We start from the raw sequence: 27,821 nt of genomic DNA on the forward strand, positions 1-27,821 counted from the left end.
TGGTGGAGATTTACTCCTTTTTTTCTATCTGCAATGACCCAAATACGGCGTCGTAGCGGAACAAAAATAATTTTCTGATAAACTGGAAATACACCGTACCCCGGTTTGGCCAGCAGGTGGCAGTAGACAGCTTCCGCACTTGTAAATTGATATTTGAACTAAAATTTAGGAGATAGCATTACAACTTTAACCCTTTGAAATCTCACGATAGTCATTATAAATAAAATCTATAGTATTTTTGGTCTCTTCCTATTTTCATCAACTTATTCTGTTGTGTTATCGTTTTTGTAAAGCACTCACTATGGCGCACTTTTAAACCTGTTTTTAAAAGTGCTATGCCAATAAATTTGACAAATTTGACATTAAAGTGTACAAAGATATTTGGAATAGAAACTAGATAAAATACTTGGTAAGTTTTTGAGATTTGTGGCTCCGTCAATATATTAAGCAATAAAATATTGCTCTGTTTTATGTTCTGTACCTAAGAAAAAGCTTAGGGAGCTCCCCTGGTTATTGAATAATTTCATTCTAGAATATGTGTAGTTTTGCCTTTTTCAACCCCCCCCAAAAAAAAAAAAAAAAATAATGACACCCGCGTTAAGAAAACATGCAGTACCAAATGACAAATAAAAGTTCACAGTCTGTGAAGTATTCTCATGTAAAATGTCTGATTGGGGTGAAGAAGACGCCCTGCAGCCTCATCTTCTTCAGTTTCATGGAGATGCTCCTCTATTATCACCTCCTGTCTTCCTCTCATCCATAATACAGCACAGTCACAGTTCACTGACCTGCTTTACACTCCCATCAGCCCTGCCTGCATCATCACACTGTGTGTGTGTGTGTGTGTGGGATCATACTTGTATTACTTGCTCCACAAGAGTGTGGGTTTGTTTACACAGGCACAATTTAGGGGGTCCTCTTCATTTCAGAGGACACTGAGGTGCATTCACTGTTCAGTGGGAAAAGTTGGTTAAGCTTCAGGGGAGCGGATTGGTAAACTGATGTCAGGTCTGTTGAAACGTTCACTTGTCTTAATAAAACACAAGAGTCAGATCAATGTAACGCTCTTCCATCTCAGGATACAATAACATGCCGCTAAGCATTCTGGGAAATGGTTCCCACTCCTGTTTTTTTCTACTTTCAGTTTTTTAAGTGTTAACCTAAAAAGTCCAGTATATTCAACTCTTGGAGGTTTGACAAAATTAATAAAAAATCAAAACAACTGTAAGTTTATCTTTCACAAACTCACATTTAGGTCCAAAATCTAAAACTTGATACATTTATTTGACTTAAAGAGTGGAAGACAGTAGGCATAACTAAATGCGGCTCAAATGTTTTACAGTGTAGTGCCATTTCAGGTGGGTACATCTGCATGTAAAAACCTGTTATGTATCATCAGTCATGTATTTGTAGTAGTTTTGGGATGGGTATTCATCAAGTCTTGTACCCAGCAGGTCAAACCACCTCCGTTGTTTTACCCGCTGAGCTCTGAGCAGATGGAGACCAACGTTGACAGGACTGGGTTTGTTTTGATAATTTACTAAATAGAGAAAATCAGAGCAATTTGAGCAACAAAAATTCGACTAGTCCCTGTGAGAGTTAAAGCAGTTCATTAACACCTTGCTAACTGTTCCCTATACCTTTTCTAGTGTGTTAAGCAGGATGTGACCTCTTCACACCCTCAAGCTTTTACTTGATATCTTAACTAATGAAATATTCAAATGTCAACACATCTTGTCTCATTTTGTGTCTCTGCTGCAGTTGTTTTGTGTTTCCTTCACTGAAATGAAGGAAGCAGAAAATGTGATACAGTCACGTCAGCTCTCTGAAAGTAATGTATATAAAAAAGCTATAAATAAAATAAACATTAAAGTATGAAACAGGAGAAAAAAACAAGTCTCAAAATAAAAAAGTTTTATTTTAAATGAGCTCCTCAATTTTAAGTTACAAAAAAATCTACAAAAAACCCCAAATCACCATACGATATTATAATTTACACCAAATTTTACATAATTTTAAAGGTTATATTGAAAACTGCTATAACAGTATACATATAAAAAAATCTTTAAAAAACTACAGCACTGTATTACCATGAAGAATTCCCAAATTATTGTGTTTTAGTTAGAGAAAATGAGCGAAAATGTAAATATATAAATTTTTAATTGACATATCGGGCAGTAAAAAGCAGCATCTGGCAAAAATTAAACCTTATATTTAACGTACTTGCATATGTATAAATATAACAAATGTTATATTTAACATTAAGCAAGTTAATGTACTGGTATTTCTAGAGTGTATAAAAAACCCATCATAATTCAATCATATAGTATAACTTTAACCTTAGCATTAGGGAACTTTGATCAAAAGTTTAAAATATTTTGGAAATGTTTTTGAAGTAAATATTTGAACAAATTGGGTTACGGTTAATAGTCACATCTGTTTAAATGAGTCAGTTTATGTTTATAAAGTAACTGTGTGGAACCAGCCATCTGGGTCAGCTGGGCGCTCACGTTGTTCATCTCCAAGCTGAGAAGCTGCAATAAAACAGATGTTGCTTCAAGGCTTCCGCAGAAAAACTGTAAATTGGCGACCTCCAGCATTCCCATCATGTCAGCAGGCCACAGTTTTATGTTCAGCAATAAAAAAGTCAGTTCTGTCCGTTCACATCTCGTGAGGCTGCGTCAGGAGGAAAAGTTTAGAAAGATTTCCATCGCATAGCCGACAGTATTGTGTGGACGAAGTAGAGCAGAGTTGCTACATAGGAGAAAACCTGAAAAGAAGAAAAATAGTTCAGACAGTTCAGATTTACTATCACCTGTAGAAAAAAAACGGTTCATCATCGTGATGTTGTTTTCGTAGATGCTAAGCTAATTTTATCACTTCAAACAACATAAACATTCACGTAGGTGGATTGACAAAACGTAAATCTTTTTAGCTTCTTAGTTTTCCTTCAAATGTAAGGATTTATTTATTTTCTACCAAGCTCACTGTTGTTTTTCTACAACATGTAAAGAAACTGTTTCCAATAGCAACTTAACAGAACTTCAAAACATCCATGCTAGTCCTTAAGCTAATGTTTAGCTAGTTGTTCACTACTTCTGTGTCATCATCCTAAAGCTGAAAGTGTTTCAAATATAAACATCTTAGAAATGTTTATATTTTTAAAATGTAAAATTTTCTTAATTATTTTACATTTTAAAATATTTTACATGAAACAGTTTTTAAAATTGTTCATTTTAAAAATGAAAAAAGTAAAATGTAACTTTCAGAAAATTAATTTTTTTTTTCATTTTAAATTTTTTTAAAATATTTTTAAAATTGTACGTTTTCTGACATGAATTGCACACTTCATGTAGCTATGTAACAACATGAACACATTTAATAAAAGGTGAACAAGTAGGCCTTACTCCAGAACAGATTTCTTCTATAACAGATTTTCTTTGGTCAACATTAACTTATTTTCCAAGTCAAGTTTTCCAGAAATAGTTTAATTTCGCTTATGTACCACAATTTCCTCCATAAATACAGCATACTTACAACCGCAGAGATATCCAGCTTGTACTCTTTAATGAGGGGATCGGATTTTAAGTCCATGGTCACTTTAGCCAGAGCAACTGAGGCGCTGAGGTAGAAGGCAGTGGCAATGAAGTGATAGATAAAGTCCTGATGGAGGAAGATGGAAGAGAAGAGCACAGAATGAGAGAAATGTTTCTTATAGAAAATCAAATAAACATAAAATGTGATGATATGTTTACATTTGAGAAAGTTCATAATAAAAAAAAATCACAAATGCCAAAAGCTTGTCTGAATACACATAGCTGCCAGTTTATTAGTTATGACTTGCTATTATATTTTGCTTTCAAGATTTCCTTAATTCATCTTTCCACAGATGCAAAAGGTGAAGCGTGTTTTATTGTTGTTTTGTTTTATTTTGGTTCAGATCTCCATGATTTCTCATCCTAACATTTTCAAAAGTCACTCCACTGCGTTGAGATCTGGTGACTTTGGAAGTTTATTTATTTTTGTGTTCAAGAATCCAGATCAGCAGTTTCTAACATCTCAGACCAGCAACAATACCAAGTTCAGAGTCGCTATAAACCCTCTTATGTCACCAATCTGAGGCTTTGTTTGATCTCCAGCAAGTCTGGACTTGGAGATAAGTTTGATGTCACACCCGATTTAACACGTTCCAGTTCACATACTCTGAAAAGTCAGGATTTCAACATGGCAACGCCCAAGTAGACACTGTTCATCATCATATCATCATAGCTTACTAATGTTAATGCGAGAAGCGGCCATATTGAAACACAAAGTCGGAGTGAATGTCCGACTTCCCAGTGAGAAAATCCAGTTGATTTTTCCTACTGGGAAGTTTCCGAGTTCACATTGAACGCACCATAGATGTGGCAATTTATTGTTTGTGTTAACAAGCAGTTGAACAGGTGTGCATCATAAAGTGGCCGTTAAGTGAATGTCCTGGATTTATGCGCTGCAAAAACACAAAATCTCACCAAGTATTTTTATCTAGCTTCTGCTGAAAATATCTTAGTACAGTAGAAACAAGGCAAAACTAATTTATGAGTAACTTTTCAGCAAGATATATGAGCTTATTGTAAGGAAACAATTCTTAAATATTGATGAAAAAGTTATAGTTCCACTGGCAGATTATTTTTCTTATAACAAGACATTAATCTTAAGTTAAAAGTGAAATAATCTAGTATTTTCTTCATCAATATTAAAAAACTATTTACTTAAAGCAAGCTGATATGTCTTGCTGAAAAGCTGCTTGTAAATTAGTTTTGTCTTGCACTAAAATCTAGACACAAAATACTTTTTGTGTGATTTTATGTTGAATGCAACATCAAATGTTAAACCTAAAGTTTTTTTTTAACTTAACCAGATGTTGGAATACTTTTAAAAAATAAAACAGTTTTTAATGTAATTTAGTGCTAGAAAAATCTTCAAAATATCTAGCAGCTTTTGCCTGCAGCACATTAATTGAAATGAACAACTGACTGGCTGATAACTTCTCAAAAAGTAAGTGAATTTGTACAGGTCACTAAAAAAAGAGTTTGCTGTGTTGTTTTTTCTGTCAGTGATTACTTACTGCAGTTGCCCAGCCGCTGGAGTTGCCGTGGGAACCGCAGGCGAACACCACCAACCAGATGAAGGTCATGACGAAGCAAAAGACTGAGACAAACATGACCCAGCCCTGAGGGTTGTATGGTACCACATACGTGCACGCCACCAGGATCCACACCAGACCTCCGAAGATCTGCAGGCACACCAGGGAGACATTAGACGGCACTGAACACAACGCTTTCTGCAGAAAGACCTCTTCATTTCCTCATTCGTGGGTTGTTGTTGTAAAAGATGGAATGTGGTCTGACTAATGGACGCAAACCACAGAAGACTAATGAAAGTTTACCTTTAACAGGGAAAACATTGTAAGAAACCCTGTCATGTTCTCAAAGGTATTTACACGCTCAGTTGGTGATTACAGTGCAGTGGTGTCAGAGAGAAGGATCCTGTCCAAGGTGCAGGACATCTTGGACAACGAGTCTCATCCACTCCATGACTTGCTGGCCTGATACAGGCAGCTTCAGCCAGAGACTCATTTTGCCAAAGTGCACCACAGAGCGCCACAGAAAGTCATTTCTGCCTGTAGCCATCAGGCTTTACGATGCCCAAGTCTGTGCTAATTGATTACATTTTTTTCTGTGCTCCTTTATAGCTTATTTATTGATTAATATATTGCATGTGATTGCTTGCTATTTATTTATTTGCTTATATCTAGTCATTTTGAACTATTCACTCTTAGGTATATAAATATATTTTACAAACTTTGTATTTATCACCTACGATGGAGTAGCTTTCAACAAATAAGCAATTTCCCCTGAGGGATCAATAAAGTATATTCTATTCTGTTCTAAAACAGAAAATCTTACCAAGTATTTTTGTCTAGTTTCTGTCACAAATATCGTAGTAAACTCAACAAAACAGAACTAACTTATCAATAACTTTTCAGCAAGATGTACAGGCTTATTTTGAGTGAATAAATTCTTGATATTGATGAAAAAGTTCTAGATCCACAGGCAGATTTTTTCACTTATAACAGGGGAAAATGTCTTGTTATAAGAAAAATAATCTGCAAGTGAAACTAGAACTTTTTCATCAATATTAAGGAATTATTTACTTAAAACAAGTTCCTATATCTTGCTGAAAAGTTACTTGTAAGTTAGTTTTGTCCTATTTCAAGTGATCTAATATATTTGCAACAGAAACTAGACAAACATTCTTGGTAGGATTTTATGTTTTTGCAGTGCACTCACTGAACTCTGACAAAACTTTAAAGCATGCACTGCAAAAACCCAAAATCTTACTGAGTATTTTTGGTTTAGTTTCTAGTTCAAATATCTGAGTTCACTTGAAATAAGACAAAACTAACTTATAAACAACTTTTCAACAAGAAATCTGAGCTTTTTTAAAAGTAAATAATTCCTTAATATTGACAAAAAAAAGTTCTAGTTTCAGTGGCAGATTGTTTCACTTATAACAAAATATTTTTCAGATATTTTTTGTGAAATAATCTGTCAGTGGAACTAAAACGTTTTCATCAATATTATGGAATTACTTACTTAAAACAAGCAGATATGTCTTATCAAAAGTTACTTGTAAGTTAGTTTTGTCTTATTTCAAGCATAGTGAGATATTTGTACTAGAGAAACTAAACCAAAAATACTTGGTGAGATTTTGTGTTTTTGCAGTGTGGTGCTTTTTTTCCAAACTGTTTTTATATTTTCCACTCATATTGTTAAGCCAATCCATGTGTGTGTCTCTTTTTATAATTCTTTTGGGATGAGAATGATTGTCTTTCTCTGAAAACGATGAACATAAACAACAGCGCTCAGTTAAGTTCAGTCTTTCAAGGCCTCTGTTTCAGGATGCACAGCTTCAGTTTCCATCATTTTGTCCATCCTGTATTTCCAGCTCGCTCCGCAGCAGGGAGCCGGATGCCTCTGCCTTCGTTTATTCAACACCACTAATGATTGACAGGCTGCATTATTCATGGGCGCCGACCCTCCTCCACCTGCTGCCGTTACAGTCCAACTCCACCTGCATGTTTGCTCTTTTTCTCTGCAGGTCCTTTTGAGTTCAACCTCCAGTTAAACGCAAAGGCGTCAGCAGCATTCCTCAACCTCACTTCCTTCTTACTAAAGTTAGAAGAGCTGGGTGGACATTTTTGTGGATTTTTGCTGACTCTCTTCCGTCTAACAGGGTTGATTGAGGAGTTAAATCTCCTCTAACTGTTTTTGACCTCTAACCCTTGATTTGATTAGCTCACTAATTTTCCTTCTAACATTCCTCTGAGCGTTGACCTTCACTGTAAAACATCTGAGCTGCATTTAGTTGTGTCTACTATCTTCTACTCTTTAAGTCGAATACATTTAAAGTTTTAGATTTTGAGCCTAAATGTGAGTTTGTGAAAGATAAACTTACTTTTTATTAATTTTGGCAAACCTCCAAGAGTTGAACAAACTGGAGTTTTTAGATTAGCAAAACTGAAAGAAGAAAAAGACAGGAGTGGGAACTATTTCCCAGAATGCTTAGCGGCTTGTTTCTGTATCATGAGATGGAAGAGCGCTACATTGATCTGACTCTTGTGTTTTATTAAGGCAAATGTTTATTTTAAAGCTTGAGGATAATGTCCTGTTCACACTAAATGTTTCTGAGCTGAATTCATTGTGATGTTTAATAAAATTCATCATCAGATCAGAAATTTTGTTCATACAATTTGAAACAAGAATTTGTAAAGTAAAATAAGTTGTTATTTTAACTTGATATTGTGAGTAAAATAATAGAGAAATGTGGCTCTTTAGTTTTTTTCGTGCATATTGTGAAATAATTATTTGGATTAAATTACAACATTAAGTTAAAACTCACAATTCAAGATTAATGAACTTAAAAAACAATGTTTAGACAACTTGTCTCTTGTTGTTAAATCAACTTCATGAACTTTAGTTTCTGAGTTAAAACCAAAACAATTTTCTTGTCGACTTAAATTGCATTTTCAAGGCAGCAGGTGGATTTTCATTTTCAAGTTAAATCCCCTTTAGACCTCCTGACAGATTTGCAGGACAATCACAATCAGAGACTGGCTACATTTAAAAAGTTTACACTATTAAAACTGATCAAATCTTTACACGGTCCTTTTAATGAGAAGTCAGAACAGGTTCTGCAGTGACTTCAAACAGCTCCCTCTCCTCCAGATGTCACTGCCGATCAGGTGGACAAAAATCTCTCAAAGTGTTCCTCATTCGCACCCCAAACACACCGTTACATTATATTAATCGACTTGGCTGTACGTTTGTTGCCTGTGAGAAGAAAGATGGATCCAAACACACAACTTTCCAACTGCAAATCAACTGATCTTCCTATTCAGAGTGTAACTGACTAAACTTGTGGCCTTCATCAGCGTCATTTGAAGGATGAAGGCTGCAAACCGAAATGTGTTGGTCTGCATATTAAGTTGTTTCCTAGTCCTTCAAGTGTTGTTAATGTCTTTTGGGAGTCAGTAGAGTTGTTGCAGACACTTTTTTGGACTTTAATTGAGCCGCAGAAGGCTTTTATACATTCCCTCTCACTAACAAAACGAGAGAAATATGTCTGTCTGGAGAATTCTTCTGTTTTCTCTTGGGTTTTTTTATTGTTTCCTGTCTGGCAGTGTTGTTATCTCAGTGTCCAACATATAAGAAACTTTTTTTGAAATTATTATTTCTAATAAACTTCATTAGAAATTATTTAAAATGTAATGGACACAGAAACGGAAAAAAGGTTTGAAGGAGCGTAGAAGTGAGACGTCCTCACCACAGGGTGGCTACCTCAGCAGAAAGCCTGACTAATATCAGCTTATTATTCTCTCAGTTACTCTTTAAGTAGTAGAACTGCAAAAATAACAATATAAAAATATTTTAGGTAAGAAGCTCAACCCTATAGGTTAATTTTGAAAATATTGCTACACCTCTTTCTTTCATGGTAGCACTTCCTAATAATCAGTTTAATGTAATATCCATATTAAGCTTTCACAAGTGAGTGACAGACTGCAAAATGGAAGATTATTTACTCTACCACTTTTAAATTATGGTTTAAAATATAATTTTTTTGTTTTTGTTGGGTCTTTCTTCTTTACGTTCTGTGAGACTCAATTAGGCTCAAGTTAATATATTTATCTCCCCGTTTTTTTCCTTTTTTGCTTTAAAACCATAAAAATAGAAATCAGGATGACTCAGATTTACACACAGATTTACTATGTAGTATACATATGAGAAATATTTTTATAGGCTAAGCCGGTTTTATGTTTCCTGTTATTCAGGAAGGGTGAGAAGAAGAAAAACAAATTGTGGTTAAATGTGTAAAAATGATGGAGGAAAACTGCTTCCGGCTTCACAAGAACAAATGCACCTCTTTACTGTCTCATCATATATATAATCTACATTAACCATAATTTTTTTTTACCTTCACAAAGGATTTTTACTTCTAACTTTAGATTCGTTCAGCTTGTAAGCAAACTTTAAGGAAGTAAAAATAGCCACTGGAAAAACTGACCGGACTTGTTTAGAGGAATGACATTAAACGTGATTTTATTTTTAACCTTAAGACTGATAAAACTAACAAACGGAGAGTTCGGCTCAGTTTGTCAAGTTCTGCAACTTTCTATAAAGTTTTGTAGGAGGCAGTTTGATCCGTGCGTAAACGTTAATTTTGCGCACATGGAGGCGCCAAATTCCTCTTTATGGGGGAAAAGTGAAATAAAATAACAAAAATAAACTCTTACTCTGTTGTAAGTTGCTGTTAAAACCCCCGCAGACGCCATTTCTTACCAATTCAGGCACGTAGAGGATGTCCGGAATGGTGGTGCAAACCCCCACGCCGTTGGGCAGGTGGCCCATCATTGCAGTGTTGGAAGCCATTTCCGCGGATCTGCTGCTTAAGCTGAAGCTGCTGCTGAAGAGAGACTGGGGAGGATTCACACCTGCCGCGCTTTAAGCCAGAAGGAGCCGACTGGAAAAACCGGAATCCCCATCAACCGAGCGCAGACACGCCCGGCGACCCGCACGGCGCAGGGTGGATCTGAGGTCGTGATACAGACCGACGTGGAGATCTGGGAGAGACGCACTAATTAATCTTTGACCAGAGGCTACTTTATCACCATGGCAACTCGAGGCAGAGCTGCTGCCAACAACAAAACAACAACAACAACAACACCAGAGGAACAACAAAAAACTGCTCCTCTAATTTCTACCTTAAATGACAAGTTTATTTAAAATTGGCGTAAAAATTAGTAACATTTGTAAACTTGTTTATCTTAACAAATTATGGATAGATTTCTGTTCACACCCAGTGAGTAAACATCTTAGAAAACATTTTTTGGTAAAATTATAGCTAAAAGTCTCACCAGGTTTGTAAAGAAATTGACACTTTGTCCATTGTTTTAAGGCACATGTGTCAAACTCAAGGCCCGTGGGCCAAATCCGGCCCGCCACAACTTTTTATGTGGCCCTCTAGATTCTTGACTAAACACTAAATGTGCTTAAATATTATGTTATCAATCAAATCAATGCAGTTTTTATCTGTTTACTGTCAAATTATATCAATCAGTCTCTCCAGTGTCTTAAAAATTATCGTGAAAATTCACACTAAATCTCCCCACTTTTTTGCATCATACATAGTTGGAGTTTACAGCAGATTTTTTCTCAAAAATTGTCAAAAACCTTCTTACTTGTACTAAACAGTTGCCTCAGCTTTAATTGAACTGAGATTATAGGCCATGATCTATAGCGAGTAATAAAATTTGCATTTAGCATCATAAATAAGTGCAAATATAATAATATAACTAAATCCTGGAGGGACTGAAAAGATGTTCAATAATATTATTTAATTTTAGTAATTAATTGATTTTTTAACAGTTTGTGGGCTGCACAGTGGTGCAGTTGATAGCACTGTTGCCTTGCAGCACGAAGGTCCTGGGTTTGATTCCCGGCCCGGAGTCTTTCTGCACAGAGTTTGCATGTTCTCTCCCTGTGCATGTGTGGGTTCTCTCCAGGTACTCCGGCTTCCTCCCACAGTCCAAAAACATGACTGTTAGGTAAATTGGTCACTCTAAATTCTCCCTAGGTGTGTGTGGTTGTTTGTCCAGTCGGTCTCTGTGTTGCCCAGGACCTTCTTGCTGCAAGGCAACAATGCTACCAACTGTGCAGCCCACTGCATTTACTTTATTTACAACAGAAATTGTTCTTGACGTGCTGCAGTTGTACATACACCTCAGTCTGTAAACAACAGAGCCATGGAGATGTGGAGCATCTTATTTGGCAGGACCGGGCTGCCTGGCAGCTGAGCTGTCGAACAAACACCTCGGATAATCGACTTGCTGGATCCGGTTTCCTGCCACTGTCATCCTATCCTACAGTCTGGGAAACCTACTCCTGAGGATGAAAACACTCCATCCCAAAACAAAAACAAGACCACATACCTCACCTACATGGTGGCAAAAGCAGCAAAACTCTTTTCCTCCATCTGTGATGAAACGTTAAGCTGAATGTTACACTGTAAAACATTTGAAGGTGGTTTAACTTGAAAATGAAAGTCCACCTGCTGCCTTGAAAATGTAATTTAAGTCGACAAGAAAATTGTTTTGGTTTTAACTCAGAAATGAAAGTTTATGGAGTTGAATTAACAACAAGAGACAAGTTGTCTAAACATTGTTTTTTTTAATTCATTAATCTTGAATTGTGAGTTTTAACTTAATGCTGCAATTTAAAACAATTATTTCACAATATGAAAGGAATAAACTGCCCTCACCTGGTTAAAGAGCCACATTTCTCTATTGTTTTACTCACATTATCAAGTTTAAATAACTTATTTTACTTTAGAATAATTTAAATTCTTGTTTCAAATTGCATGAACAAAATTTCTGATCTGATGATAAATTTTATTAAACATCACAACGAATTCAGCTCAGAAACATTTAGTGTGAACAGGACATTATCCTCAAGCTTTAAAATAAACTTTTGCCTTAATAAAACACAAGAGTCAGATCAATGTAACGCTCTTCCACCTCAGGATACAGAAACAAGCCGCCAAGCATTCTGGGAAATAGTTCCCACTCCTGTCTTTTTCCACTTTCAGTTTTTTTAAGTGCTAACCTAAAAACTCCAGTTTATTCAACTCTTGGAGGTTTGACAAATTTAATAAGACGTTAACACAACTTACTGCTGTAAGTTTATCTTTCACAAACTCACATTTAGGTTCAAAATCTAGAACTTTAAATTTATTTGACTTAAAGAGTAGAAGATAGTAGACACAACTCAAGTGTTTTACAGTGTGGGTTCTTAATATAATCAGAGTAAATGCTGTAAATTTATCCTTTTCTTATTTTTATGAAATGAAGTGACATCACCCTTATAAAGCGTTTTTCTGGACGCTTAACAATAAAATGAAATCAGTCATTCCCATTGACCTGCATCACTGCAAAAGCAGAAAATCATACCAAGTATTTTTATCTTGTCTCTAGTGCAAATATCTCAATACACCTGAAATAAGACAAGTGTCTTTTCAGCATAATATAGAGTAAATAATTTTTGTGTTTTTGCAGTGTATCTGATCTACCTGACAGATACGTTGCATGAATTGGGAGTGGAAACAAAGCCAACCCTGTGCATGAATTACTCACTGGGTGACAAACGGTGCACACCCAGTGAAAGAAACTACTGGACGAGAGCTGTTGAACAAAACAAATAAAAATGAATCACAGTGAAGCAATAACAAAACAGAACAAGGAGAAAATAATCCCCCCCAAAAAAAAAGAAAAAGCTACACCCAGGTGCAGCAGAGCATGACAACAAGCGATAAACGGTTATGATAGTTGTCAGTTTTCCCAGGAGTGTATATCCCAGAAAAGCCAGCAGTAATGAATGACACATGGAAAAAAAAACCAATTTAAATGCATTGCAATTGTTTATACTCTATACTTCATATGATGGTTGATCCGGTTAACTTTAGCATCAGCAAAACATCCAGACAATGGTTCATGCTGACGCAATTCCTTTAGAAAAATGCAGAAACTTGAAATTCCTCAGTTATCTCTTTGCTCTGCAGGCCTGTTAGTAGATAGCAGAGGCTCCTTTAGTATAATCTTCAACTAAATCAGTAAAATGATAAGATCATAAGTGCAATAACTCCTAAAAGACAGGATTACGCCATTGGTCATTATTTATGAATGGATTACATAATTATAGTTTGAAACTTCAGGTGAATAAAAATCTCCTAGAGGAACATAAGCAAACTATCGAGCTCCTTTTAATTTATCATGCTATTAATTGATGTATTGCTTATTGCAGGAGTGTCAAACTCATTTTAATTTTGGGCCATATCAAAAATCTGAATGTTCTTAAAGGGCCAGTTGTGTATGATGTTAAATGTGACTTTTTGTTACAGACTATAACACGCAATCAAGTAAGCCTGAGGCTGCAGTCGCTTAAACTCAACATTTTTGACAGTAAAATCAGAAAAGAAAAATGTGGGGATCTGTTGATTTTGTGTAAATGTTGCCGATTTGTGAATAACTGGAATAACTTATTGATGTAATTTGGAGTCTAGAGGGTCACATAAAAGCTACGGAGGGCCAGATTTGACACCTGTGGCTTATTGAGTCAGACTTAGTTCATGTTTCTCCATGTGTGGATAAAAAGGGCTTACTGTGGTTCACCAGAGTACCAAAGCTTTAGAAACTGCTTTGTTAGACTATAGAGACTATAGAGACTTTGTTAGACTTAGACTAGTCTATGTTAGACTGTTCCAGTCTAACATATCTCAATAACCTTCTTTCTCTTTTGTTCCTGAATTTTTGTGATCTGGACGGAGGTGAGATTCCAGACACTGCAAAATATTTTGGTGCATAGCATGTAAGAGGGAAAACAAAGCAATGTAGGCAACAAGTTATCTGTTTATTTTTCATTTTATATCATTCAAATAGTTTTTTTGTACTTTGCTTTGTTTTTTGCTGACTGAGAAACTTCCACAATGTTGTCTAAACCGGTTTAATAGCTGCCTGTCTTTATCGCCTGTTAATCTGCTTCTCTTCCTCCTGTAAGAATGCACATGTTATCTTTACTCTTGTCAAACAAACGTCTTCTCTCCAAACCATCTGATGGATGTGTTTGATAAGTTGTGTCTTTTTCAAAGAGCACGTGGATTATTAGTTGTGCAAACTCCTAGTTTTGAAAAATCCTCATATTGATATCTATTGTTCATTACGCTCAAATTTCTGGAGTTCAGCTTAACCCTCTATGGCATGGCGTTGCCCTCAGGCAACAAACCACATAGCTGTACCTCACATTGCTCCTTTATTTTATTTTTTGGGGGGCATGATTTTTGACATATTTTTGTCCAAAAAAAAGTTTTTTTATGAATATAGTTCTTGTTTGATTTGTATTTCATTTCTCATAATCAGTGTAGACAATCTTGGTGTTCTAGACCAATGTTACCCTGAGGCAACAAACCCAAATCTGGTTCCAGGAGGTGTCAGAGTCCGATTTTATGATTGACATGTAATTAGGGACCACCAAGCTCCCAAAGAATGCAGGAAAATATTTCTTCCCCACAAAAATAAAAAGTCATGCCATAGAGGGTTAAGCAGAAGATCAGAATCCAAATTAAGGAATTTCTGCAACCAATTAAAAATAAATAGTATTAGTTTGATCATGAAATCAGCTAAACAGTTCATGTATGGACCGATTCAGATCATTTTAACTGCATTAACTCCCTTCTGCTCAGTTTTGGAGAAACTGATATTTTCATGTTGTTAGCGCGGAGAATCTCACCTGATGCTGAGGTGATGTTCTGTGACACGTGACGTTCTTGTTTCTGGAGTACGGCCAGAACAGAACATCAGATCAGTTAATAGCCACATTCCTAAAAAGCGATTGGAAGGACGTGTTTGTTTCTGTCGTTGATGAACATCGCTCTGTACGTCACACACAACACACACTCCACTGGAAGATGAGGTTTCTGATTAACTCCGGATTCTAAGTCGTAGATTAATTAAACCACCACTGCAGGCATCTGGTGCTGGTCTTATTATAGAAAAACTGTGAAGTTGGAAAAACATCGAACTTTAACATATGTGAAAAATCTAAAAATAATTTGACAAGCTCTGCAGTTTAAACTGAAGCCCACTCTATATTTTAATTTCTGTTCAGAAAAAAGCGGCGTAATCCACTCACTGTTATACTGCAAACACTCTTAAAATGTTGTCTTCGGTTGATGTTTTGAAGTTATATTCATGTGTTTTAGACAAGTTAAAGTTACAAACAGTATAGTCTTTTGCATGAAAGCACAAAAAGTCTTTACTGAACCGAAAACATTTACTTGAGGGAAACAAAGGGAGGAGGACGGCGTTGTACTTGAGCCTCCTGATCAACTGGTTCAACCACCGCTCGCTCTCTTTTGCTGTTGAAGAAGTTAAGAAACCAAGGGTGGGACCTAGATTTCCTGCTTACCAAACTTCATTCATTTTCACTTGTAATCTAGTGATACACTTAAAAAAGCTGAAGTTTGAGTTAATTAAAATGGGACACAGTGGGCTTTGTTTTTTTTACAAGATGTGAATTCCAGGAATGTTATTGCTGATATCACAGTTTCTGCTTTTAACGGTCAATAGTTTAGTAAATAAAGAAAGAAAGAAATGGAGAGGAATTACTGAGGTATTCTTCAGTAATCAATTATTAAAGTTCCATTATAAATTTCAAACACTTTTATAATTTTTGGTGGGAATAATAGAAAAATGGGTCTAAATCTGAAGTGAAATGTAAAAAAAAAAAAACAACTAAATAAATTAATTGTTTTGATGCTTTTTCAACTTCTTTGGCATGTGTAATCAAACAGGTTTTGGTTTAGTCAGACAGGTTTTCTTTTGAACATATTCTGGTCAGGAATCACCAGGAGGGATGGATGGATGGATGGACAGATAGATGAAGGGATGAATGGATGAATGGACCTACTTGTGTTACTTTTGGTAATTCTGTGAATTAGTCATTTATGTATTCTGTGTTCAATAAAATGTTTTCCTTGAATTTATTCAATGTCTTAGTTGAATTTTTTTTACAGCACTTTATTTTTTTTGATTATGTACAAATATACTACCAGCATAAAGCATAATGTAAAAATGTTTGTTTTACATATTCAACCCTGTTGACCTGCTCTATAAATGTTTGTCTTAAATTACATTCTTTAGTGATATGTCAATATGTAGGTCATGGTTTTTTTTTTTTTATTAAACATGCGACTTCTCCAATGTTTTTCCACATATTTTGTTAATAAATTTCAACGTCATATCCATCGATTCAGAGGCTGAAAATACCCCAAGTATAAGTTGTTTCAGTTCCGGTGGCCCCACCTGCTGGCCAGCAGAGGTATCGCCCCGCTGCGCCTTTACTCTGAGTATTACGGTGCTCGGACGAGGTCTTTTACCGTAACTGGGAGTATGTGGTTACTTTTCGACGGACATGGCAGCTGTTGCCAAACAGCAGCTGCTCTTCAGCTCAACATGAGTCTACTATCCTTGTTTTACGGTCTGAAGCAGCGATATATGATCGATAATATTGCTTCAGTTGGCTTGTTTCGCTGCCTTGTAGGTTCCTGTGGTTAGCTTAGCCTGTTGTACTTTGATCTTTGATATCGACGTTGCTGCGTTGACGCGGCGGAAGCGACGAACGGAACCAAAACTGTCATATTAAAAGTCAACAATAACCAGGTGAGCTCCGCGACTTAAATGAGCAGAATGTGATGACGGAACCTGCTTGTCAGCACAGTTTGCACATCAGGCTGATACAGAAACAACAGCGCTGGTTGAGTATGATGTTTATTTCTGACAACATTAAAACTGTACCGGAGTTTAGCTTGAAAATTCATAGTACGAGCTGAAGAACTCAATGTCCTGGTATGGTCCAATAAAACATACGTTTTGAAGAAAGGTTTTCGTCTTTTAGAATACAATGAATCAAAAAACAGGTTTTTCCTGATTTTTCCTGTGTCACGTATTTGCTAGAAGCGAGAGGGGCGTGGCTGCATGATGTTGTCTGTCCTGTAGTACTCTCTGAGGAGCAGTACTAGAAAATACACTCTGCTTGTTGTATACAAAGTTGGGTAGTAAATAGTTACAGTAACTCAAAAACATTTACTTGATTAACTGTTTTTTGAATAATGTACTTTTAAGAGTATTTTAACTACGCTGTACTTCTTACTTTTACTTGAATAATTGTATTATGAAGTATTTCTACTCTTACTTGAGTAAAACTTCTGTATTTTCTACCCACTGAATGAAAAACAAAACATGTTTTAACCAAAAATTCACCAGACACAGAGACACACCTGCAGTTTTTGTTAAAGTTTCATAAGTTTTATACTGAAAGAAAATGATTTGAAAAAATTATCTTTTGCCTGAATGTGTTACTTTTTGTTGCTTATATGAATTAGTCAGTTTGGTTCTTAAATTCCACTTAACTTTATACTTTGGTCCATCTGATGATGTAGTTTCTAAATATTAAATGATTGATAATTTGACCAGTTTCTCAGTAACTGAGTAGATGTTTCACCAAATACTTTTTTACTCATGAGTAATTTATTGAATGGCTATTTTTTTTTACTTTTACTTGAGTGAAAATAAATTGAAGTAGGGCTACTCTTACTTGAGTAAAATTTTTGTGGACTCTGCCCACTTCTGATTGTATGAATCGCTGATCAATCTATCTGATCAATGAGATTTTACAAAACGTTACAAGTTTAAAGTCCTTAAAAATGAGTCTCCTCTTTAAAAAAAAAAAAATAATAATAAGGTAGCACATTACACTTATGTCATTTACATAATTTATTTAGCATTGATACATTGATTTAAAAAAATAAATAGCAGAAAAATATATCATTTGATTTTCTGTTCTTTATAGACTGGTAATGCAAAGGCTTTTATAACTTTAGTGCCTGAGAGCTGCTTTCCTGCAACTTTTAGATGCATCCATTGACCAAACACTTGAATAATTCAACTACCTTTCTCAGCCTGTCAAGTTCAGCAGACACGTTGTAAAAATAAAATGCAATAATTTGTTTCAGTTTTGTTTGGGAGCAGAACTGCTTCTAGAAGTGCGTTTTCTGTGCACCACAAATCTGGAACAAAATTCCAGAAAACTGCAAAACAGCTGAAACACCGAGTTCCTTGAAATTAGGAGTTGCTTTATAACTGGAACATTGACCAACATATTTGATGTGTATTGATGATTTTGATGAAATGTAATGTTTGTTACTGGTTTCTCAATTGGTGAATGTATGATGTTTTATAACTTTTTAAAGTATTTAAGCCAAATTTTTTGTTTTTCAATTAACTTAAGACATTTTATGTCCTTAATTTTAGGTGCTTATGACTATTAAAGGATGCACAGACATTATATTAACAAAAACTCTGTCTTTTTTCTTCTGGCATCAAGGACAGACCTGGAACTTCTTTGTTTACAAGATGAAGATGTGCCAATAGCTGGATCAGTTTTCCTCAGAGCTATCAGTTCACAGCAGAGTTATCTGATTTCACTGTCTCAAAACAAACCGTCTTCAATGTTGATCTGAAGAGTTCGAATCAGACCTCATTGCTTATTGGAGTAATTTGAGCTGCCAACAGGGTTCAATTCTTCGTTTTCATCAATGCGTCAATGGAAGGTTTTCTTCAGTCAGCACATGCGATGGTCCAGCGCTTTGACTCAAGCCCTCACCCTGTCCGTCATCACGTTCTGCGTCGTCCTGCCTCTGTGCTGCCACCGCCTGCTCTACTCCTACTACTTCTTCAGGTTCACGTACCTGAACTCCATGAGCGATGAGGTCCTACAGAAGAGCCTTGAGCGAGGCCAGGATGCTCTGCACTTCTGGCAGAGCGGCTCTCCAATGGAGTCGACCAGATTCAGCGACGTCGCCCAGAATCCGGAGCTGCTGGTGACCGTGGTGACGGCCAGGCGCAGCGAGGGACGGGACTTCCACTACCTGCTCCAGGTGATGCAGCAGCTGAGCAGAATCGCGGGAGGCTGTGGGGGTCGGCGATGCGCCGAGGTGCTGCTTTGTGACGTGGAGAGCGGCCCGGAGGAAAACCAGGACGCAAAGCTGCTGGAGGGTCATTTCAAGGTCATACGGCGTTCATCTCAAGAGCAGCAGGCCAACAGGGAGTCACCCAACACCTTCGAGAGGGAGAAGAGGGATTACGTGTTCTGTCTCCGCCAGGGATGGGAGCTGGTCAAGCCCAAGAACATGATTCTCCTGGAGGACGACGCTCTGCCTGGAGAGGACTTCTTCAGAGTGGTTAAGGATCTGCTTTCTCGCCGGTTCGCCCTCCACACGCTCTACATCAAGCTGTATCACCCTGAAAGGCTGCAGCGCTACTGGAACCCTGAGCCGTACCGCATCCTGGAGTGGGTGGGGCTCGGTTTGGTGGGGGCAACCGCGCTCCTCCTGTCAATCCCTTACTGTAACCCCGGCTCCCTCTCCTTCACTCTGTCAGCCAACCACCTCATCTTCTTCACCCTCTACTTTATGGCGACCGCCGAGCTGATAGGTAGGCACTACCTCTTGGAGGTGCGGAGAATCTCCCCGCAGCTCTACGCCGTCTCCCCGGCAACCGAGTGCTGCACCCCGGCCATGCTTTTCCCCGGCAACGCCTCGCTAAGGGTGGCGGACTTCCTGGATGGCTCGTTTTGCTATAAAGGGAACGCCAAGGATACGGTTCTTTACCGCAAGGCCAGGACCACTCCTGGAGAAAGAGCGCACAGCGTGGAACCCAACCTCGTCACGCACATCGGGGCCTATTCCTCAGTCAGGCCCAACCCATTGAGGCCCAAACTGCTCTAAAAAAGCACTTCACTGCAAAAACACAAAATATTACCAAGTTGTCTTTGGTCTAGTTTTTAGTGCAGATATATTAGTACACTTAGAATAAGACACAAATAACTTATAAGTAACTTTTCATCAAGATAAAGTAGCTTATTTTAGCTCAATAATTTCTTAGCATTGATGAAAAAGTACTAGTTCCTCTGGCAGATTATTTGACTTATGGGAAAAATGTCTTGTTATGCACTGAAACAAAAAAATTGAGCTCCAGCTTATAAAAAAGGTAGTTAATTTGTTACATGTGATCACATTACGTTTTCCTAGCTATAATATAACTTAAAAATATTTACATGGATTAACTTAATTTGATTACTTGTAACAAATTAACTCATTTTTTACAGTTGGATCACAAGTTTGATTTTTTCAGTGTAAGTGAACTACTACTTTTTTGTCACTTTTAAGGAATTATTTTCTTAAAACATGCACCTATATATTGCAGAAAATTTACTTGTGAGCTAGTTTGGTCTCATTTCAAGGGTATTAAGATATTTGCACTAAAAATTATTGTTAAGATGTGTTTTTGTTGTGTTTGGTTCACTTTTTTCTGTGACATCATAAGGGCAGAACATGTTGATTTTTGGTTTGGAAATGTTATCATGAATGTTTAGACAGGTTGCAAATCTTTAGCTTTGTTTGCCTGAGTTTTACTTTACTTTACTCACTCTTTTCCACCTGAGTTGCACTTTTAGTTTCAGCTGCCTGCACCGGTTTCTGTCTTTTGGATTAAGTTAGTTTCAGGTGAAAAAATAAATAAAATAAAAGCTGCCTGTTGCATAGAAAGCAATACAACTGAGTGGGGTAGCTTTAATTGTTTTCTATATTTAAAAACAAAGGTGATTAGCTTTTCAAATGGGTTCTGGTATTTTTTTTTAATTATTTACCCATATTTTTGGATACGTATGTTTGCTATGGGATGTTTTAAATTCACTTTAAAAACTGATGAATTAAAAAGTTTTTTCTAAAATTATGTTATAATCTAGTAGAAGAAATGTGTTTACGTGAATCTGTTAAATATCATCTACAACCAGCAGGTCATCAGGAGTTATTTTGGCTTGATCTGGGCTCTTAATTTGAAATATTTCCATAAGTCAGCTGACCCAAAAAATAAGCAATTGGCAAAGTCTAAATTTAGGATTTTAATGGCAACTTCACTAGCAAGGACCATGCCACAAAGAAGATTGGTGAAGGGATGAGGGATGAAGGGATGAATGATCTTGATTTGGTCATTGGGGAATGAGAATGATGGAGGGCTTGGGAAGTGAAGACTCTGTGTTTGGTCTTTGGGAAATGGCCAATTAAACCTGTATCATTTTGTTTTATAACCTTGTCTTTGCAGATTGATTTGCTTTGCTTTACTTTTAAAATTGGACCAGGCCAAACAGTATATCCTGATGCTGGAAATCTTTGGGAATCTGTTAATTTAACTTGTTGATTTTGAGCTGATGAGTTGTACACTTCACTTAACCTCTTTGAAATATGATTAAAGTAAAAATGTTTAAAGTTATTTAAACATTGGAATAAGTAGAAGAGGATTTTTTTCTTACAGTTTGTCTGCAGACTATATGAGTTTTTACCTAATCCTTGCAGTTTATATGTGGTTGTCCAACATGTTTCTGGAAAGAGTTTTAAAACTGATTTTTTTTTTCTGGGGAAAAAAAAGAAAGCTGTCTTAAACAGCAGATGTTTTTGGACTTAAACTGCTGTCAGAATGCTGTAAAACCAAACATATCAGGGGGTTGGCTGTATATTATACAATTATATAAAGAATAAACACATTTTTTTAGTGAATAAAAACTTTAAGAGAATACTAAACCAAATTACTGTGCAGGATCTCAAGTTTCTGTATCTTTAATTTGATGTTTCTTATAAGCTATACAAAGCAGAGTAAATCACTGTTTTCATTGATTCTTTAACTGATGTTAGTGAATGTATGAATGCCTGTACCTCTCAAACTGCTGCTGAAGTGACTAAACAAATAAGATAAAACTTTCTCTTTTCACATTTTCTTGGATTAAATGCAGATACATCACTGCTCTTATTGTGCAGAGGCAAACGGAGGTGAATCGATCTGATGTTGGGCTGCCTTCCCATTACAATCTGTTGAGTTTTTCTGTCTTACTGCCCCAAAAAGTCCTGGTTTACAAAAGCGATGCACCAAAATGCTGAACTTCAATTGCCACCAATCCACTGACCCCTCAGTGTCACTGAATGTGCCTTAGATATGCTACCCATGGACTTGCTTGGTTGTTTTTGAACCTTTATGAATATGACGTAATGTATTCACTTGTTACTTGGAAGACAAATGGGTAGATACAAGCAGCCATTTCCTCCGGTGAAGCTGCCACTTAGCGGATTAAGCTAACCCTTAACATGTCCCACATGGTCATCAGTAAATCCATTTCAAGGGATCCTCAGCTTAATGGAACCAATCCTCAGTTTGATTGTAGATCGCCTTATTATATCCATAATCGATCTGCTGCTGGCTCCAGACGCCATTTTTTTCTCCCCTAGATATTCCACGTAGGCATTGAATAAGATTTCAACTAAGTAACATAGCCAATAACAAACACAGCGATTTCAAACATGGCGCTCCTACGGCCGACTCGTCTACTCTTGCCCATCATCAACAGGTCGGCGCCAAAGTAATAGGCCTCAGTCAACACAGAGATGATCTCAGTTGGATCCGCGAAAGTTTTCAATCGTTTAGGTTAGGAGAGGTTTATCTGGTCTTAGGAGATCACAGAAGACATTTTTTAAGCCGGGTTCCAGAAAGAATAAATAGCAGAACGCCGGTTTTATATATCCATGCGCCTCACTCTCATGAAAAAAACAAAACAAACATGGCACCGTTCGCAAGGTCGCCAGATTTGACCGTTTTCAGTAAAACCAGTAAAACCTGCCTACCTGCAACAACAACAAAAAAGAAAGAAAGAATGAGAAACAGTCCAAATCTCAACTTCTAATAAAACTCATGTTAACAGCACTATATGTTTTAGTCTATCCCTATAGTTTTAGAAAAATTTAGAGAAACTGTGAAATCTGTCTGTTTGTCTGTCTGTCTATCTATTAAATATCTCAAACATAGTTTTTATTCCTAAAACCATATCTATATAGTTATTCCATGTTTCCCAACATTTTTTATATTCAGATGGGACCAATAGATCCTCGTTCAAGCAAAAAAGAAACTTACTGCTTATGTCATGAAAGGTTATCAAGACCACATGTTGGAGCATTGACTGATATGCTCAGCAGATGGCGTGAAAGGTTAACTAAATGGTAAACCTGGAGACTTTAGCAAAGATCACATCAGCTCTTGTTTCTTTATACCAGGGTTTCTCAGGCCTCCCTGCCCTGCATGTTTTAGGTGTTTCCCTTCTGCTACACACCTGGATTGAATCTATGGGTGATCAACAGGTTTCTGCAGCACTTGATGGTCATGCAATCATTTGAATCAGCTGCTCTGGAATAGAGGCACATCTAAAACATGTAGAGCAGGGAGGCCTGAGGACCGGAATTGAGAAGCACTGCTTTATACCAAAGATAATTTCAAAGATAATCTCATTTGTACAAGACTACAAGTTACAACATTTGTACTTATCCCTTGAGATGACTACAAATGTTGTCTCAGGTATTTAATTTTTTTTTCAAAGTAAGGTTTTATTTCAAACTTGAATTTAAAAGATTTTTGTTTAACAAATTTAAAATATACAAAATAAAAACTTGGCTGTATTCAAGTTTCTACATAAAAATTTTAGTCTTTAGTCACCTTATGGGAAAAATAAAACTATCATTAAATCAAAATAAGTTGATAAAAAGTTTATTCAGAAGATCATTTTTGGGACATTCATGTTCCAAAATTATCATAAATGTTACAAACACAAATGTTTACCAAATTAGTGTCAGTTCAACAGTCAATGAAAGAAGAACAAGAACATGTTTATTTCATGTTTACCAAATTTGCAAAAACATTTACAAATGTTTTCTGTAAATTTCTGGATTTTTTTTTTTAAACTACCTGTTTCCGTTATCCTGCTGCTGTGAATCACATGACGCCCGGTGTTCTTCTTCTTCTTCTTCTTGTTTTTTTTTTATGGCGGTTGGCAAACAACTTTTAGGTGCATTACCGCCACCTTCTAGACTGGAGTATGGATCAGATGTAAAGTCACTATAATCTTCCCATAATACCTGTTCTCCTTAGAAAATTAAAAATACTATTAAAAACTACATCCCCCGATGATCTTTGAAGCAAACTTCTAATATCTAATGTATTTTTATTCCTATTTAAATTTCTAATTAACTCCTCCCTTTCTCGAACATACTTACGACATTCTAAAAAAAAATGTTGTATTGTTTCTAATTTCCCACAATAACTACAGAAACCTGTATCATGTTTATTTATTATTTTAAGAGTACTGTTTAAACCTGTATGTCCAAACCTTAATCTAGATATAATATCTTCTTCTTTTTTATTCCTGCTACATTTCCTATATTCTCCAACTTTTCTTTGGATGCTATAATAAAATCTGGCATTGCTTCCTTTATCCCACTGTTCCTGCCATTTATCCTTAATATACATTTTACTAATATTTTAACCTCATTTTTACTCATTTTAATTTTTAAATCAACAATACACTTTTTTGCTGCATTCTTAGCAAAATTATCTGCCAGCTCATTCCCTATTACTCCAATGTGAGCAGGAACCCAAACTAATTTGACCAGAGATCCATAACTTTTAATCCTAAACATTAAATGATTAATATCAGCTATAATATCTTGCCTTGATTCTGAATTTTGTTCTACAATACTTACTAATGCACTACTTGAATCTGAACAGATTACAACCGCTCTCTCTCTTGTTTCCTCAACCCATTCTAGAGCCATTAAAATAGCCATTAGTTCACCTGTGTATACTGTCAATTTGTCTGTTAGTCTTTTATTTCTCATAATATCTAAGTCCGGAATTATAAAAGCTATTCCTATATTATTATTTGACATTTTAGAGGCATCTGTATATATTTGTATATATTCCGCATATTCATTTCCAATATAATTTTCCACCTCTTTCTTTTCTAATTGTTTTCCTTTTTCCAGTAAACTTAAATCAACTTCCGCTATCTCAATTATCCATGGTGGGATAACAGGAAGAACAATCACAGGACTAATTAAACTATGATTTATTCCTATATCTCTTATTTCATTTTTTATAAACCATCCAAAACTATTAATTTGCTTTTTTTCTTTTTCTTGACAAGATTGTAACATAATATATGGAGGATAACTTTCTTTATGTCCTTTAATATTTGCCCAGTAAGTTATTGCTAATTGTTTCCTTCTGAGCTCCAACGGCATCTCACCCATCTCAACTTGTAGAGCTGAAATTGGGGTACTTTTCATCGCTCCACAACAAAGTCTTAATGCTTGATATTGTATTCTATCTATGGTTTTTAGTAAACTATTTGAAGCTGAATTATATAAAATACATCCATAATCAAAAACTGACCTGATTAGACCAATGTAAATTGTTTTTAAAGCTTTCCTATCAGCTCCCCATTCTTTTCCTCTTAAACACCTCATTATATTTAAGATTTTTTTACTTTTTTCAACTATTTTATTAACATGAGTCTTCCATGTAAGTTTTTTATCAAACCAGAATCCTAAATATTTTATTTGATCTATCCTTTCAATAACATTCTCATATAATTTCAGACTTGTAATAATATTTAACTTTCTATTTGTAAAAACAACAACTTTAGATTTAGATATTGAGATTCTAAATCCCCATTCTAAAGCCCAAGCTTCTACACTATGTAATGCCTCTTGTAGTTTCCTATTTACAAATTCAATATTTCTTCCCCTCTTCCAGATAAGGCCATCATCTGCAAATAATGAAACACCAAAAGATTTATCTATATTATTAAAAATATCATTAATCATTATAATAAATAGCATAGGACTTATTATACTACCTTGGGGAGTGCCATTTTCGATTTGATGCCTTGAACTTAAAACGCCACCTACCTTTACTTTTATATTTCTTTCCGTTAAAAAATTTTTAATCCATCTATATATTCTGCCCCTTATCCCCATTTGTTTTATTTTAATTAACAATCCTTCTTTCCATAACATATCATAAGCTTTTTCTATATCTAAAAAAATTGCTATTAGACTCTCCTTATTAATCTGAGCCCGTCTAATTTCATATTCCAGACATAATGCAGAATCTATTGTACTTCTACCTTTTCTAAAACCAAATTGATAAGATTTAATCTTTTCTTTCAACTCTAAATAATAAATTAATCTATTATTTACCATTTTTTCCATAATCTTACCAATACATGATGTTAAAGCTATTGGCCTGTAACTCTCAGCTGAGTGAGGATCTTTACCAGGTTTACAAATAGGTATAACAATTGCTTCTTTCCACTTGTCAGGTAATATTCCTTCCTTCCATACCTTATTATATAATTCTAATAATATTTTTTTACTCATTTCACTAAGATTACTTAGCATACTGTAACTAATTTGATCATTCCCAGGAGTTGATTTACTGGAATTCTTCAATGCTTTATTCAACTCTATTAAAGAAAAATTTATATTAATAAGGTCCTCATTATCTTCATCATTATACAATACTTCATTATGATTCTGTAATGTAATTTCACGTCCTTTTTTTTCTTTACTATTTAGATTTTCCGTGCTATGTATCTTTGTAAATACTCTTGCTAATAATTCTGCTTTACTTTTACTATCTACTATAATTTTATCATCCTCTTTTAATACTGGAAAGAAATATTCTCTTGATTTACCGGACATTTTTTTTATAGTATTCCAAACCTTATCTAATGCAGTATTTCTCCCTAAGGACTCACAATATTTCCTCCAATAATCCCTTTTAGCATTTCTTATAATTTTCCTGACTTCTGCCTGTCTTCTTTTGTAATTTATTAAATTTTGGAAACAAATAATTTTTTTAAGACTTTTAAAAGCCTTATTCCGCATTTTAATTGCTCCTGAACATTCTGACGTCCACCAAGGAACTATTCTCTTTTTTTTTGTACCATTACTTCTAGGAATGGCTATTTTTGCTGCGTTAATAATGCTTTTACTAATTTCTAAATTCAATTCATTTATTGGTTTACTTGTATCTATATTTACCATATTAATCTCATTTATTATTCTAAATTTTTCCCAATTTGCATCCCCAAATCTCCATTTTCCCTCACTTTTTATCTGGTTTTCCTCTATATCAATTTCTACCTCAACAAAAATTGGATAATGATCACTTCCTATTGTACTTTTTTTGCATATTCTCCAGCTGCAATTTTCCGCAAAAGATTGCGACACCAAAGTCAAATCAATAACTGATTCTTTCCCTCTGATCAAATCCACCCGAGTGCCTACACCATTATTTAACACTACCAATTCTTTTTCTTCAATCACTTCTTCTAAAACTCCTCCATTATAATCATCTTGCTCTCCCCATAAAGTACTGTGTGCATTAAAATCCCCACACCAAATTATCTTCCCTCTCCAATGTCTTAGGATTGTTTCAAGTTTTAATTTTTCCAATTTTTTACAAGGATTATAATAATTTATTATTTTGATATTTCCATTATTTGTCCAAATTTCTACAGCAATAATTTCTAGATCTGTTATTATTTGAAGCTGAATGAATTTAATATTTTCTTTTATAAATATGGCACATCCTCCTCCATTCCCATTTATTCTATCTTTACGTAAAACTGAGTAACCATGAATATTAAATTGCAGTGATAATTTAAGCCATGTTTCTTGAATACATATTATGTCTGGTTTTGTATTTAAATTGTTTATGAAACCTTTAAATT

At 35.5% G+C, this 27,821-nt stretch overlaps 3 protein-coding genes across 6 annotated transcripts; 1 reads left to right on the forward strand and 2 right to left on the reverse strand.

Annotated features, from left to right (window-relative positions):
- Nucleotides 1–1,899: 1,899 nt before the first annotated feature.
- Nucleotides 1,900–9,986, reverse strand: LOC102235469 (myelin and lymphocyte protein-like). Its single transcript, XM_005797481.3, has 4 exons — nucleotides 9,882–9,986; nucleotides 5,108–5,275; nucleotides 3,538–3,663; nucleotides 1,900–2,770 (listed from the first exon to the last, which is right to left on the reverse strand). The coding sequence occupies exons 1-4, from the start codon at nucleotides 9,969–9,971 to the stop codon at nucleotides 2,696–2,698; spliced, it is 459 nt and encodes a 152-aa protein (XP_005797538.1). The 5' UTR covers nucleotides 9,972–9,986; the 3' UTR covers nucleotides 1,900–2,695.
- Nucleotides 9,987–10,092: 106 nt separating this feature from the next.
- LOC111608691 lies at nucleotides 10,093–27,553 on the reverse strand. Its single transcript, XM_023334464.1, has 2 exons — nucleotides 23,990–27,553; nucleotides 10,093–10,162 (listed from the first exon to the last, which is right to left on the reverse strand). Exon 1 carries the CDS (start codon nucleotides 27,130–27,132, stop codon nucleotides 24,412–24,414), a length of 2,721 nt encoding a protein of 906 aa, XP_023190232.1. The 5' UTR covers nucleotides 27,133–27,553; the 3' UTR covers nucleotides 10,093–10,162; nucleotides 23,990–24,411.
- On the forward strand, nucleotides 16,502–20,106 carry tmem246 (transmembrane protein 246). 4 transcript variants are annotated; one of them, XM_023334469.1, is made up of 2 exons: nucleotides 16,502–16,810; nucleotides 18,534–20,106. In XM_023334469.1, the coding sequence occupies exon 2, from the start codon at nucleotides 18,745–18,747 to the stop codon at nucleotides 19,933–19,935; it is 1,191 nt and encodes a 396-aa protein (XP_023190237.1). In that variant the 5' UTR covers nucleotides 16,502–16,810; nucleotides 18,534–18,744; the 3' UTR covers nucleotides 19,936–20,106. The 4 variants fall into 4 exon arrangements, with proteins under 4 accessions (XP_023190237.1, XP_005797539.1, XP_023190238.1 ...); XM_005797482.2 differs by having other exon boundaries at nucleotides 18,539–20,106; XM_023334470.1 differs by lacking the exon at nucleotides 16,502–16,810 and adding an exon at nucleotides 16,817–16,904.
- Nucleotides 27,554–27,821: the final 268 nt, after the last annotated feature.

The sequence above is a fragment of the Xiphophorus maculatus genome, chromosome 5 (assembly GCF_002775205.1).
Source record: "Xiphophorus maculatus strain JP 163 A chromosome 5, X_maculatus-5.0-male, whole genome shotgun sequence".
NCBI classification, from domain to species: Eukaryota; Metazoa; Chordata; class Actinopteri; order Cyprinodontiformes; family Poeciliidae; genus Xiphophorus; species Xiphophorus maculatus.

Bases quoted from the DNA above. Each gene is read 5' to 3' on its own strand.
- LOC102235469 (XM_005797481.3), bottom strand. From the start codon at position 9,971: ATGGCTTCCAACACTGCAATGATGGGCCACCTGCCCAACGGCGTGGGG. The intron at 3,664-5,107 runs GTAAGTAATCAC...TTCCTCCATCAG, and splicing joins CCAGCGGCTGGGCAACTGCA to GACTTTATCTATCACTTCAT. The intron at 2,771-3,537 runs GTAAGTATGCTG...TCTTCTTTTCAG, and splicing joins AGCTGGATATCTCTGCGGTT to GTTTTCTCCTATGTAGCAAC.
- tmem246 (XM_023334469.1), top strand. From the start codon at position 18,745: ATGCGTCAATGGAAGGTTTTCTTCAGTCAGCACATGCGATGGTCCAGC.
- LOC111608691 (XM_023334464.1), bottom strand. From the start codon at position 27,132: ATGGTAAATATAGATACAAGTAAACCAATAAATGAATTGAATTTAGAA.